Here is a 14,996-nt window from a genome sequence, read left to right as displayed (position 1 = left end):
CAAATATTCGAGACTTGGGTTTTGGAAGTGCAGAGTATTCACAGTGCCTATTAAGTTAAAACTATTTTAACTTTTCACCAGTTCTCACTTCACTCTAGAATTTATTTGAAAAAAGAATTGAGTTTGATATACAGGTCTTGAAACCCAAAGATAGTATGAAAAAACCAATGCTTTCAAAAATGAAGGTTTAAAGCACATGAACATGTAGTCTTATTTTCAAGAAATTCAACCAGCGACCCTGACTGTAACAGAGCATGTCGAGTCAATGATGCTACTTTGTATGTTTTGAAAACCTCCCAGATGAACCTGACTGTGTGTTGTTTTGAACTCTTTTCCAAATTACCTGGAAATTTTCAAACAAAAGATGCAATGAAGCGTTTTATGTGTCATGAGCAGTCACTTCTCAGACAGCAGGTGTTCCACCTTGTGTTTAACTTTCTGCCTGGCCACAGCCCTGTTTATGAGCAGACACCAGGTACAGCTGTAAATTCCTGTACTCCACTCAACTGTGGTACTGAGCCAGACTGAATCAGTCCTCCTGCACAGGTGGAGCAGAGTGTGAGCATGTCTCTTCCAGCAATTAAAATTTCTAAGGGAAAGCAGCCAAGTGTAGCAGACAGAGGTTAAAAGCTTTAGAGGGAAGCCATGAGGCAGTAGGTTAAATGGATTTGATCTCTATTCTTTGCACATTCCCCTAGTTAGCATATTTACCATCTGATCTAAGTCCTTCCACTGAATTAGCATCCTATGATCTCCCCTGAGCTATCTCAAGATCTTAAATGCCTCATCCCTAAGTCTTGAAATGAGAAGCTGAAGAATCCATAGAAAATCCTTCACTTTTTGTAAGAGTAACTGGACCATGAATTCATTCTCTGAGAGCCTCTTATTCACTCTACAAGAGGATTTACCTCAGGCAACATTTGGACAGTGGGCAATTTGAGGGCTAAACCTGGGGATGACAGAGCTCAGCTCTTCTGATTTAACAAAGACAATCCAAATCTGGGCTGAGGAGCTGCTCCTGATTGTGTAGAACAGAGTTGTAAATGTTTGCATGCAAAATAATAAATTTTAGGGTGAGCAGAACAAACGATGCAGGGCCATTTTTTACAACCATTCATGTAATACAGCAGAACATTAGCTACAGAAATTAGTAGTCATTAGTCAAAATGATAGTGTGAGTATATTAAGCCTTGTTAATCTTTATTAGTCTCTAAACAAAACAGTATAAAAACATCATTTGCAGGTACAACCTCTAGTCTTTGATTAAACAGAGAGCTGTATTTCAGAAAAAAATCCTCAAGGCTGACTCCTGGTCTTCCTGTGGGCTTTTAAAGCAAACAGAAATATCCTGAAAAGAAGCAATGAACTATGTTTTCTCACTAAATGAATGAATATAGAGGCAGGTGGATGACCTTCCCCTGCATTTCCTGTGCTTAGATTATTGGCCCAAAACTTGATGAGCACCTTCTGGTGCTGAGATTTTCAAGGGCAAGCAGCAAACCTGCTGCCATTGATCTTAACAAAAAGTCTGTATCAAAAATGCCTGGATGGCTTTCAGAACCTCTCTGACCAAAGATTCACTTTTAAAGACTCTGGACAAGATTTTAAAATACCTGTCCTTTGCTATGGAAATTGTCCTAGCTACGTCAAAATCAGTGGAAATATGAAAATCCTATTTACTCAAGATCTGTGCTTTAGCACTTAAGTTTACAACATCCTATTTGTAAGCATCCCAGTCATTAGATATTCTGACTACCCAGAACTCCCTCTAATGACAGATGAAATTTCTCATCTCTGCAGAATACTTAAGAGATAGAGTATCAGCCAAACCAACTCCAAACAGCAAAAGTGGGAGAACAAGGGTGCATAAAATCTGGGGTAGCTAAAACACCAGCCTGTGTTGCCAACCACTTGGCAGGCAGAAGCGTTGGAGCTGTGACATGCAGGACAGCTGATGTGGCTCATCTAGCTGCTTTACATCACACCCATCCTTCCCACGTTTGCTGATACAAACTTTTTGCCTTTCCCTTCAACACCTCCAAAGAACAGCACAGCAGCAGCTTCTGCGTTGTGTAACTAATACCCCCATCTGATCCCAGAGGACAGCTTCATCTTAACAGGGTGACAGAGTTACACTCCCTTCAAATCCCTGGAAAATCCTAATTCTGTGCTAGCCAGAGATAACTGCTAAATGCCACCACCAAATCCCTCTACATAGCACTTGGCATTTGATGTCCTACCTTCTCCAGGTGTGTTCTCACAGCAAAGGATAACTGGCAATGATGCCTGCTGCTCATAAATAGTATATTTGTCATCTTTCCCTATGTGTGTATTTATGTGCATGTATATATATGCTTTGCATACATAACCCCAAGAGCCTGTCCTAACCTATCAAACACTGTGGTAGAAGCAGGAGGTGGGGAAAAAAAACATATTGAGCAATGACAGAAAATTCTGGAGATCTCAATGCAAAATATTCCATGTAAGACATGAAACAACAGGTGAGCCCATCATGCAGGCTACCTTTTGACTCACCCATTGCTTCAGTGGACAGCAGTTTCCTTGTTTAGTTTGTCACTTGATTATTCAAAGCACAAAAATCCACGTCTCTCCATAAATCACTGGCAAGGTAAAACAGGAAGATATGTTCAACTGTGTCTTAATACATTTTAACAGGATTTCTGCTTTTCGGTAAGAAAAAGTTCAGAGAGGAAATAATCTCAAAGCCCCCATCTTTTCTCAGAACAGACGGGGACATGACACTTTGTCAATCATTTAATCGTACCAATTTCTACAAAGAACATTTATGTAAGTTTGATGGAGGTGTATGTCCTACGGCAGAGATGGACAAAATCATTCAAGTGTTATAGACCAAGCTTCTGCATTGCAAGGATGGCGAAAGGCTCAGAGGATTTTTCTTTCCAGCACTATTACAGACATCCCATCAGTCAGGTCCCCTGAGTGCAATACAAGCAGCTTTCTTTGTCAAACAGATCTAAGGAGGAAGCTCTCTGGAAGCAAGAATGCTTCCCACTTATTGGATGTACATTATCCAGCCCCACATTCCCCATTTTTGGGGGCACTTCTGGGTACCAGCACCTCGTTCCACCTCAGGCAATGAGGGGCTAAGAGCAGTATAGGGAGGGTAGGGAAAAACACTATGTATATGTGCATGTGTGTGTGTAGCAAGACACCCAAAAAATGGTAGGAGAAAGGTAATGGGAAATATTTCAGAGGAATATGAAGGAGCAGTGAGGACAGGAGAGGAAGGCAGGAGCATTCTGAGTTGCAAAGGCAAAGCAATGAGCGAAGAAAGGAACAGACTATGCTGGAGACAATTTTATGTCTCCACACAGGCCATATGGCACCAGCAGGCAGTTGTGAATTTTGATCCAGCTGAACCAGAGGAAACTCTCCTTCCCTTAGTTATCAAATTAGTATATTTGGTTTCATTCTAGGGGGCTGCTGCTCCTTCCTCTCCCTTGTTTCCTTTCCCACAACCCTGGTTATTCCCTGTTGAACCCATCAGCACCTGAACTTTTGACACCGTCTCCTCAGGTTTCACACTTGGTAATGGGCAAACAGTGGCAGTAACTGCACTGGCAGGAAGTTAATTTTACTGAACTACACTGCTCCCACAAGCTTCTTGAAACCGTCTGAGTCACCACATCTTTTCAGATTCTGTGACTTCAATATCCCCATCCTCAGATGATCTTTTGTAGGAAGCAAACCTGTCCAACCTAAGGCTGCAGATAAGCAAACACATTTGTCACCATTTCACAAGTTTCAGTTTTACAACATTGTATTTTGCCCCCAAAATCCCGGGTTTCATTTTGTATGCAAATACTACATGACTTAGTTCAGCCTCACTGACTTTCATCAAAGAGGAAGTGAAGTTTTTCCAGCAAGCCCCTCTCTCCTGGTCAAGGTAAGCATCCAGCTAACTGACTGCAAGCCCTGTTACCAAAAGCAGGGACACAACTGAGAAATTACAGAACTAAAAGTTAAATCCATCATATCTTAATGATAAAGACAAATTCTGTAGTAGAGAACTGTAGCAGATCCCCACCAATATCAGACAGAGATATGTTCTGAACACTGCAGTAGAGTGGCTTCTGTGGAGGGCAGTCAAGAGAGAGCTTCTATAGTTTAAAAATGTAAATTACTAAAAAAACCCTCCACTTAATAAAGATTGCACCATAAGACCAATCTATCCAATAGAAAACCATCCATTAAAACACCTCTGTTTAAGAAATTAAAATGAATAAAGAATAGAAAGAGATTAAAACTTTCAGTTTGATTCTGGCAGAAAGAAAAACCTAATTACACTGTAAATTTCCTTTCCTAATTTTACTTCCCTTTGTTTTTGGCAAGCTCTACACCTCAAGGTAAAGATAGTTGTTGAGGAAGTCAGTCTCAAATGGCTAAGAAAACAGACTGAAAAATAAACAAAAATGTGTAATGTTTGTGAGATACCTACAGAAAGTCTATAAAGACTGTCAAATTTCATTGTGATCTGCCCCGGAGATAGTGAATCCACAGGAAAGGGACTCTCTTCAGCCAAGGTAAAGAATTTTTCTCTTTTTTTTTTGGCCATTTAGCTATCCGATATACATATTTATGACTTGTGAAGTTTAATGATTAATATCCTCACCTTGTAAATGGGGAACAATTGGGCTTCTGCCATACCTGTGACAGTCAGCACAAAAGAAAACTTGCTTTGCTCCCCATTTGCTGCATTCAGGAAGGGCACCAAGGTGGCCTGGGGAGATTTACAATCAAAGGCTTCCTGGTCTGGCCTTTACTCAGCTCTGAGGATAATACAAGCAAGCACCAAAGAGACTCCATATATAGCTGTAGAAATGCCAGAGCGCCATCAGAGGAGCACAGCCCTTAAATGGCAGAACTATCTAGAAGATGAAAGCGAGTTTTTTTCCTACAAAATGAGTAATTCTTGCCAAAACATGTTGGATTCTATGGGGCCTTTCATTTTCAGGAGTTTTCACTGGAAAGGAGTCATCAAATTCTTAAAGCCAAAAGGCTCTATTTATAAAACTAAAGAAATGAGGGAAATTGGTCTTAAGGAGGTTTCAAAACATCAGTTCCACTTTCAGCTCTAGGCATTGGCAGGAAAGCAGAAAAGTCTGATCTTCAGAAAATACAGTCAGCCTGCTATGTTCTTCCAGAAAAAGAAAACTGGTCCCTGGAGTCATTGCTTGCACCACCTGGGTCAGGTCATGACAGAGAGCGTATGAGTGCCTAGGATCACACAATGGGAACAAGCAAAGTGTCTTCTCCTGCAGTAGAAAGCATAGAAATGGACCTGGATCATTGTTCAGGCACACAGGACCACACAGCCTCCATATGTCCCCCCTCCTGTGGGGGATGTGGGGGGTGGGGGGAAACAGTTTTAATGCAGAGTTGCCTCTGCTTACTCTGCTTATGCAAGGTGTGGGCTCCTCCCAGCTGTAAATGGCTGGGAAAGGGCAGGAACTGCCACACGGCAGGACTGCTTCCAAAAGTGCCTCTTGCCACATTTTTTGGACCCATGGGATAGACTGAAGTGAAAATGCCTTTAGGAGATATTTTAGGGAAAAAAAAAAAATCCTGCTTTAACCCAGCTGTACAGTGGAGATGAGGAGAGCCTGGCAGCAGAGCTGATGGCCAGCCCTAAGGACATGCAGATCCTCAGGCTACTCCTAGAAAACCTATGCAGCGGTCCTGTCATCCCTCATTGCTACAGGAATAAAGAATTTGGGACAGTAGATGATTTGCCCATCTCATCTGCTTAGATGAAGAATTCCTCCAGGCACAACCAGAGCTGTGAGCCCCATGAAGTGAGGGGCAGCAGTGCAGCCCAATCACTGGGCTGGGGAAACAATAGTCCAAGAGACAACTGAGCACACCTCATCAAGGTGTGTAAATATTTAAAGTAGGGCTGACAAGGGGATGGAGTCAGGCTCTTCTTAGCGGTACCAAGCAATAGGACAAGAGGCAATGGGCAGAAACTGATGCACAGGAAATTCTACCTGAGCATGAGGAAGAACTTCCTTTATTGTGCTGATGACCACACATGAAACATACTACCCAAAAAGGCTGCAGAGTGTCCCTCACCGGAGTATTCCATAACCATCTGATCGCAATCTTGTGCCATGCGCTCTGGGATGACCCTGCTTGAGCAGGGAAGTTGGACCACCACTGTGGTCTCTTCCAACCTGACCCATTCTGTGATAGGTTGGAGACCCAGATGAGGCTGGCAGTGCTCAGGAGCAGCCGGCTCCCTCTCAGATTTGCACTCGCACGGTTCATTTCAGTGAACCGTTCATTTAAGGTCTATTTCGAAGAGAAAAGGAAATAAAGTCTATTTAAGGTCTGTTTCGAGGCGAAAAAGGAAATAAAATGGCGGCCGGGCTGAAACTCCCTTCAACGGCCCCCAGGGGGCGCGGCGGGACCCGGCCACTCCCCGCTGTCCAACATGGCGGCGCCCGGCGCGGCTTCACCCGCCGGGGAGAACGGGCGGCCCCTGCCAGGAACGGCCAGCTTCCGGCGCCCGCCCCTTTCCTGGAGGGCCGGGCCTCCGCGCCATGCCCACGCCGGGAGCCGGCGGCGTGAAGGGAGGCGGCGCCCGCCGGTGCCGCTTGGCCGGGGCTGCGCGGACGAACCGCTCCTTCAGCCTCCCACGGGGACCGCTTTCGGGCTGAAATCGCCGGCGCAAGTGGCGTGAGGGCGGACGGCCCTTGCGGGTGGGCGCCGGAGCGGAGCGAGGCCCGCCCGGCCTGAGGGGAATGCGCGGCTAGCCCGCGCTCGCAGCCAGCCCAGCCCTGGTGGTCGTCGCGGAGCTGGCGTCAGGAGGCCACAAGATGTTCAGCTGGCTGGGCACCGACGACCGTCGGCGGAAGGACCCGGAGGTGTTCCAAACGGTCAGCGACGGCCTGAAGAAGCTTTACAAGACCAAGCTGCTGCCGCTGGAAGAACACTACAAGTTCCACGAGTTCCACTCGCCCGCCCTGGAGGATGCCGACTTCGACAACAAGCCCATGGTGCTCCTCGTGGGGCAGTACTCCACTGGGAAGACCACCTTCATCAGGTAAAATCCCGCTGCCTGCTGCCCCCCTCCCAGGCATGCCTGCACCCTCGACGACCGGGCACTGAGGTGGGGCAGAACGTGTCTCTGGTACCTGTGCTATCGTTTGATGCCCTTTCTGTTATCCCCTTCGCATCCTCTCAACAGCTTTTCATTGAAAAGTCACCTCCACTCAAACGCAGAGCATCCTTTCGCAAACACAGGGTGGTGTAAGATGTCCCATGAAACACCGACGTGGCAAAAAGTAGCCCAGGGCAGGGCTGAGGAGTGCAGGCAGGGCAGGAGTGTGGAGATGTGAGTCACTGGGGCCCTCCCGGCCGTTCAAAGTACAAAGGCTTTGGGAAGCCTCGCGCGGGTCATTCCGTGCCTGCACTGCCCGGGTTGACCCTTGTAATGGCGATTCTTTTCAATTTGCTGTAGCTTTTGAGTGGTGAGGCAGCTTTAAAGGGGGTGCTTCGGTTTGCAGTCGTCACTTTTACACGCTTGTGTGTGTCTGTCTCTTTCTGCATTGGCCCAGAGACAACACTCAGAACCCACTTAGAGAAGCATGTGTGCAGGGAGACCTGCCCCTCTTCAGGGCTCCAGAAGGAGAGCCCTGTTTTAACTGTGTCCTGCTCAGGCGAGGTGCTGGGAGCAGCAAGTTCCTTTCGAACTGTAAAGAAAGAGCAGCTGCCAGCAGCTCTTTCATTTCGATGATGTGAAACTGTCGCAGAGAGGGTTAAACTTTTCCGCTGGACTTCGTTGCAGGGATCTCTGTTCAGCCATGCTGCTAGTTCAACTTGCAGCAGCCTTTCCCTTGGGATCATAGCTGAAGCTGCGCTGTCCGTGTTTCCTATGTGATTCATAAGCTAAGCGTTAAATTCCAGCCTGTTTCTGGTGTGGCTGTGTTGAAATCTGTGGAATTACCCCAGTGTAAATCTGGACGCGAGCCACAGGCAGCCAGCCCTTTGTTCTACCAGTATTTCTTGGTGAAGGAGGGAACTGCAGAGAGTAGAGAGAGGTGAATCAAATTGACTGTACCTCTTAAAGGAATGACCTTGAGAAATGCAGGGGCTTTTTTTTTTTTTTTTTATGTGCTGTAATATTCCTGCTGCTAAATTTCCTGGTCAGGAGCCAAGAACAGAATGCATTTCTGCTACCTTGGCATGTACCTGGCAAACAAAGTTTGAGAGTTAAAAGGCAGGTCAGGTGGATGGTGAAGGGGTGCAAAAGACCCAAAAAAGCATTTTGCACATGTTTGCAAAGGGAGTTACTCCTCTGAAGAATAGAGAGGATAGCAGAAATGCCTGATTCCACCTCAGATCTTTGTTCTGTGACTTAGTACCAAACCTGTTTGGAAAGCTTTTTCTGTCCTCTGGGTTACAGACACTCAGAGCCTGAACACAAGGAATTGCCGAATTCCTGATAAGGCTGTCTAACTAAAGCATCTCCTCCTAATTCTTTCCTCTGGATTGTCAGCGTCAGTGTTTCCCTGCAGTCTCACCTGCATGCTGTTAGCAGAGACTTCCTGCCTTTGCTCCTCTCTGTTCAGGGAAGTCCTCCTTCTGTAAGCCACAGCTCCTTTTGCAGGAAGTTTGGGTGCCTAGAGCATGTTCCAGGCAAAAGAAGATTGAGTCTTTGCTCATGTGGGATGGCAGCAACAACCTTTTTGCTACCAGCAAGTGGATCTGAGCCTCTGACAGCTGCTTTTCACTCGTCCTCATGTCCTCTTCTCCCAGTTTTCTCCGGGCACATGGCTGGGATGAGCCTACAGAGATGATGGTCAAGCAAAAGTGACCAGGAGCTTCGTCAGCTTCTGTTTCACTGGGGCGCCAAATGAGCCTTCCAGAAAGGAAAAGTCTTCTGTTTAAAATAGTGTCTAAGAAGGTGAGAGTTGAGAACTTCAGTAGAGCCCCAGGGTCTCTTAACAGTAGGAGAAGTGTGAGAGTCTGTTACTCCAGTGTGTTCCCAGACAAAGGCCAGAAAACCTCGTGTTGCTCGTGACAAGCTTCCATCCTGAGCTTGCAGGCACTGCTCATTAAAGAGCTGGGATAAGCACCAGATTAGCATCCATTAGTTATTGTGGGAAGGCAAGTGGGAGCTAAAGCTGAGAGCAGGGAGGAGTTAGAGGGGGTGGGGGGAAGAAGTGGGAGGGTTGACAACCATTATGTCTTAGCAGTAGGGTGAAGCAAGAAACAGCCTCTGGACATTCTGTCCACAATCTTGTCAGGATGGGGAATAATTAGGGTTATCCTTATGTATCAATTCCACTCTTAAATTGCATACTGCTTGTACTGCCATACAATTTAGGGAGATGACTTAATGCCACTAAGCAGTCATATGGAATGAACTCAGTCCTGGTTTACCTGGATCCCAGGACACCTTACCGGAAGAAAAAAAAAATATGACCCTTAGTCACCTACCTAAGGAGTGTCTGTCTTCCAAACCTCTTTGCTTGTTTTGGGGGATCTGAGGTGGAACAAGGAAGAAGTGCAAGGCTCCGAAGCACCTAAGCTGCAGCATCTTGCAGTTAGGCTGCTCTCTCGTCAGGAGCTGATGGCAGAAAAAAGCAGTCAAGGTCAGCAGTGAGAAACAGTCCTAGAGGCTGAGCCAGGGAAGAGGGAGGTGAGTTGTGTGGGTCCAAGCCAGTGAAGCGAGACCAGAGCGTAGCTTGTTTTCAGTGGAACCAGGCTGTTCCCTCTTCTCCCTGCAGGGACACAGAACTGAGCCTTTCTGTGCTATGTGAAAGGTGTAGCATTGCTAATGCAGCTTTTCCATTCCTGCTTCCTGCTGTATCATCTCTTTGTGCTCACTCCCATTTCTTTCCTCAGCATACATTTGGCTGATGCTTTTCCACAGAGTTGGGGGCTGAAAGTCAGTGCTGGTTAGGGCAAGGCAACACCTCTCCCTGGGAATATGTGACAGCCACTGCAGGATCTCACTGGAGCCTGCCTTTATAACATTATTGCTTTTTATGTTTCCTGTAAGAGGGTGGGAGTACAGGACAGAACATTACTCTCCTAATTAACTTAGGTTCCTTGGTAATTTCTAAAAATAATCCTGGCTCAAGTCCAGCCATCCTGCTAATAAAATAAACAAGCCTACTAGAGCCCTACTAACTGTCAACATAGCTTGCTTTTCTGGTGTAGCAGCCCCCCCTTCCTCCTACAGCTAATAATTTATACGTCCTGGCCTCTCCACAGTTTGTCACAGGCTACACGCAGAGCTTTGGTGTGACCACCTCTCTGCAGCCCTGAACCTTTAATCTGTGCCTGCATCAGGCAGTTGTCACCATTTCCTCTTGCTCTGCCCTTCTTCCCGTTCGGCTCAGCATCACCTCTGTTGCCATGCTCAGCGGCATCCTGCAGGGCTCCTGCATGACTCATCACGGGCAGGCAGCCCCTTCCCCCACATCCTGCGGCACTCCTGCCCAGGGAGCCCGGCCTCTCCTTACCCATCTCCAAATCCACCTGGGAAAGGCGACCCCAAGCGAGGCTGGCAGTAACGCAGCTTTCCTACCCTGGCCCTTCCCAGGAACAGGCCTGAAATAGGCAAACAGCATAATGCTTGCAGCCACATACCGACTCCAGACATTTCTCTAAAAAGCAGATTGGGCATATAAAACCTATTCCTCTCCTGCCTAGGATACTCTGCAGACTTCCCTAACCTGGCTGGGAGTCACCCCCCCTGGCCTTTGAAGGTGTTCAGCAGCTCAGCTTAAGGCATGCAGCACTGGGAAAGGAAATTGCTTGCTGGTGGTTGGTGTTTTCCACAGCTGTTGTTTGCTCTTCTCTCCCAGAAATCCCCACAAGTGTGACAACTGCATGTGTTTTCTAGCTTGCCTCTGGTAGCCAGGGCAGGCTGTGTCACTGCTGAGCAGAAGTGCCTTCCCCCCATCAGGCAGTGTCAATAAAATCCTTGTATTTGTCCTTTGCACAATGAGATTCTTATGCTGCTGACACCCTGCTGCACAATGCACCCAAATCTCCCAGAGAGGCCTCACTTAAAATAAATGCTGTGATAGTGGGCAGTACACATCTTCATCTCTCTGGTTTCCTACCACTTGTTGCACATAAGGCAATAACATTGGTGTGTAGCTGCTTCTTTTGTGCTTTTGTTGGGATTTTTCGTTTTGTGTTTTATTAAGTCTTATACAAGAAATAAACACAGAAATGCTTTGAAACATTAGCTGAGTGGAGCTGTGATAAAATTCTTTCAAACAGTCTGTCTGGAGGAGTTGCTATTCCACACAGGACTTTTGGTTAGTTTTCCTGGGAAGCTTTGTCTATAAATAACAAACAACTCCCCCCCCCCCAACTAATTTTTACTTCTGCTCAAAAGTTGTCATATTACCCGTGCATTTCAAGCCTCTAAAAAAGAAAAAAAGTGGTTGTTACAGCAAGGCTGCAACCTGACACCGGGAGTAAGGGGCCTTTCTCAAAAGCCCTTCACTTACTATATTTGACAGTTGTTAACACTGCCTATTTCTTTTCTCTCTAGTATTTGTGTGGGGTGAATGCAAAGATTTATTTCTATGGATTCAGTGAATTCTCATCTATATAAAGCCACTGGCTTGACAGCAATGTCTATCAGGGACTAGTGAATTGCCATCTAGGAGGCACAAGCTTAGTTTCCAAAGTCTGACCAAGTGGCTTCTAACCTAGCAAGTAGTTGAGCAGTGTAAAGAGCTTCCCAGGGAATTGAACCAAGAACATTCAGGTGATAGTTTTCAGAGCCCTTGGTGGGAGAGAAGTAACCCCTCCTTGTTCTCAGGTGCTTCAAGCTAGAGAGGAGCTGCTGTGGCTGCCAGGAAGGGGTGTTGTAATCACCAGCCAGAGAGGTGGCACACACCAGCGCTACCTGCAGTCTGCTTTTCTCAAGCAATGATCCACTTTTATAGGAAAGTTTGAGAAAACCCTTCATAAGGTTTCGATAAATGGGATCTATCCACCCTAGTATAGGAGGTCCCTTTATGAGCCAAAGGGAACTGTCCCATGCACACACCATTGACTCATCCTGAATTTGGCACAGTCAGTTGGGATATGCTGTCAGAGTCCTTTTCAAAGCCCTACAACCCCCATGGGTGACTATCTTTCCCCAAAATTTACCAAACTACCTTCAGGAAATAGTAAGGGATGCTGTACTTAGTGTGCTATCTAGCTTGATATATAGCTTGGAATATACTCCCCCACGCACGTGTGTAGTGCTCAGTATGCTTGAGTAGTTTGTAGTGCAGGCCTGAGGCTGCATTTCAGAAGCACACAAGGACAGAGACTGAGACTTCAGTCAAGTGCAAGAGAAGTTGGCATTCAAGCAACTGATTTGGACTGATGGCTAAGCACATTAGTTGTTTGAGTCTGTTGAAATGAGCAGCAGCAAAGTAATTGATATTGACACCAAGAGCCAGTAGGGTTTCAGGATTGTAGTGGTTTAACAGTAGTGTGTAGTAGGATTAACTCTGTGATTGCGGTGAACTGCTGTTTTTTACTTTGCTATGCTAAGTCTGCTCCAAATGTCTTGAGGATTGAAGTACACAAAATGATGCAACACAATGAGAACCTCTTCCCAGCAGCTATAATCATCTTAATTTCTTAATCCACCTTAAATGAGCTTTCAATGTTGAGATCCTAAGTAGAAAAGCTACCAAGACATTTATCAAACAATTGAGTGACAGTGCTAAAAATAGTCTCAGAAGGTTCCATGCTCTTGAGCTTCATAATTGCACTCCAATGTTCAGTACAACTCATTTAGGACTTAGCAGCTCATGTCTCATGCCCACACCCTGTTTTTTCACTTACAGGTACCTGCTGGAGCAGGATTTCCCAGGGATGAGGATTGGACCAGAGCCTACAACTGACTCCTTTATAGCAGTTATGCAAGGAGATGTGGAAGGGATCGTTCCTGGAAATGCGTTGGTGGTGGATCCCAAAAAACCGTTCAGGAAACTCAACGCCTTTGGCAATGCCTTTTTGAACAGGTCAGTACCTGAGAACTCTCTTGTTCTGCAGAGTAAAGTTAGAACCTAATGAGCAGCACAGCAAGTAATGCAAAGGGATAAGGCACTTCTTTTCCTCCCGTCCACATGGCTGATGCAAACTAGTCCAGTCCTACCAGATGCACATAAGTCAGTTGCTGAAGGGCTGATAAATTCAACTGTGACAAACCTTCATTTTACTTGAACAAACAAAACAAAAATGACATCACAGCTTAAGCTTATCCTACAGGAGACTAGAGGTAAATATCTTCATTACATTTGTTGTCCCCTGCTTCAGTATTTCTAGCTTCTTCCATTTGTAATCAAAACCAGGCTCTCTCCATTCCCATGCTTTATACATACAACATCAGGTGCAAATTGATGGCTGCTCTAATGTGTTTCCTGTAAAAAAGAGTAGCAGGGTGTTTAGTCAGAGGCTCTGTGACATGAGGAATTTAACCTTTCCATCCCTTAGACCCAGCCCAACCATAGGGAGATTTTGGATCTAGGCCTCGCAGGAAGCCTGCAGCGCACACCCATATCCTAGATGAGCACAAACTGTGCTGCAGAAGGCAGCAAACTGACTACACCCATCATTGACGCCTTCCCTTAACACACTGTGGGAGACACTGGAAACATGGCAGCTGCTCAGCCAAACAGCCAGGAAAGCTGGGCTGGGCTCTGGCTCCTATCTGATCTCCCAAGTTCAGAGAATGACTGTCCAGAGGGTGCAGCATCTCCTGTCAGCACTGACCACAGGAGTGCTGGTGTAGGCTGCAGCGAGGCAGGGAAAGAGCCTGCAGAGAAGCATGGGGAGAAACTTGCTGGCAGGAGAGGGACCTAGCTGGAGTCACTGCTGTACGGAAAACCTCACAGTACCAGCGCGACAGGAAGCAGTATCTGATCACTGCACAGGAGCATCATTCAAATACATCAACGTGGTCCTTCACCAGAGAGACTTTGAGAAGTTTTTTTTTAGTTGTTTCGTAGGGCCCAGAACACCTGCACCTGACCAACAGTTAGGTCAGGTGATTGCCCACTCCGCACGCCAGGGCAGCACGGTCATTTGTCCTAAAAGAATAACAGGCCTCTTGCCTGGAGTGCAGAGATCATGGATAAAGAGGACATAATTCAGAGCAGCTCAGCTGTTAGCCAAGAACAGCCACAGCTGGCAGACAGTTCACTGCAGAGAAGGAACATTAGGCCAGGCATGGGGGGCAAAAAAGCAAACACTTCTGAACTAGCCTGATGGATGTGTCCTGAATGCAATTTGCTCTTGATACAGCAAGGGATCTCTGCATGCATTAACCCAGTTCACTGTATCATGCTGTGCTCTTGTTATGCTTCTTCTACTCTTCCTTCTCCCGAGGAAAGAGTCAAGCCTGTGCAGGCAGCTGGGCAGAGGGACACAGCAGTGGTTCAGCAGCAGCATAAGTACAGTCCTTCTAGCAATGCAGGGAGTAGCCACAGCAGCTAATGACATCTTTCTCTTGCTGACATGAAAAAAGAGGGAGTAATGATTTCTAAACTGACAGAGAAGACATGCTAAGGGGGACTGGCTCAGCTGTGTGAGCATCACATGCTGAAAATGCAGATGCCAATGCTCAGTTAATTAGGAAATTAAACACACGGAAGAGTTGACTCAGAGGGCCAGAAATTTAGCAGATGTAAGTCCAGGTGCACCCACTGGACCAGATCAAGCCACCCACACTTATTCTCCAGTGGGCCTGGCTTCTGGGCTAGGGACAAGCAGAGCTATCTCTGCCTTGCACGTACCTTGCTGCTGCTACATATATGCCTAGGCCCTGACCTCAGCTAGGAGGCTGTGAGCAAGAAATTTGCAGAAGGGAGCTAATCTGCAGGGGCCACACCTCTAAGCGGAGATAAGATAGGGAAGTCTGCTTTGCCCAGGGATGGTTAAAGGTAACACTTGACTATAAGCATCAATGGAAGGGAACA

General features: G+C 46.4%; 2 protein-coding genes across 2 annotated transcripts in view; one reads left to right on the top strand and one right to left on the bottom strand.

The window, feature by feature from the left end:
- Nucleotides 1-6,193, bottom strand: part of CAPN14 (calpain 14) — a 31,918-nt gene extending 25,725 nt beyond the window's left edge. The window contains exons 1-2 of the mRNA XM_053937991.1: nt 6,115-6,193; nt 2,536-2,621 (exon numbers count right to left, since the gene is read on the bottom strand). The gene's annotated coding sequence lies outside the window, so the exon portion shown is untranslated. The remainder of the gene's footprint in view (nt 1-2,535; nt 2,622-6,114) is intronic.
- Nucleotides 6,194-6,582: 389 nt separating this feature from the next.
- EHD3 (EH domain containing 3) overlaps nt 6,583-14,996 on the top strand; it is a 29,393-nt gene continuing 20,979 nt past the window's right edge. The window contains exons 1-2 of the mRNA XM_053937990.1: nt 6,583-7,087; nt 12,864-13,040. Of these exons, the coding sequence (XP_053793965.1) occupies nt 6,861-7,087; nt 12,864-13,040 (404 nt within the window). The 5' untranslated portion in view covers nt 6,583-6,860. The remainder of the gene's footprint in view (nt 7,088-12,863; nt 13,041-14,996) is intronic.

The sequence above is a fragment of the Vidua chalybeata genome, chromosome 3 (assembly GCF_026979565.1).
Source record: "Vidua chalybeata isolate OUT-0048 chromosome 3, bVidCha1 merged haplotype, whole genome shotgun sequence".
Lineage (NCBI taxonomy): Eukaryota > Metazoa > Chordata > Aves > Passeriformes > Viduidae > Vidua > Vidua chalybeata.
This window is presented reverse-complemented; position numbering and strand designations above follow the sequence as displayed.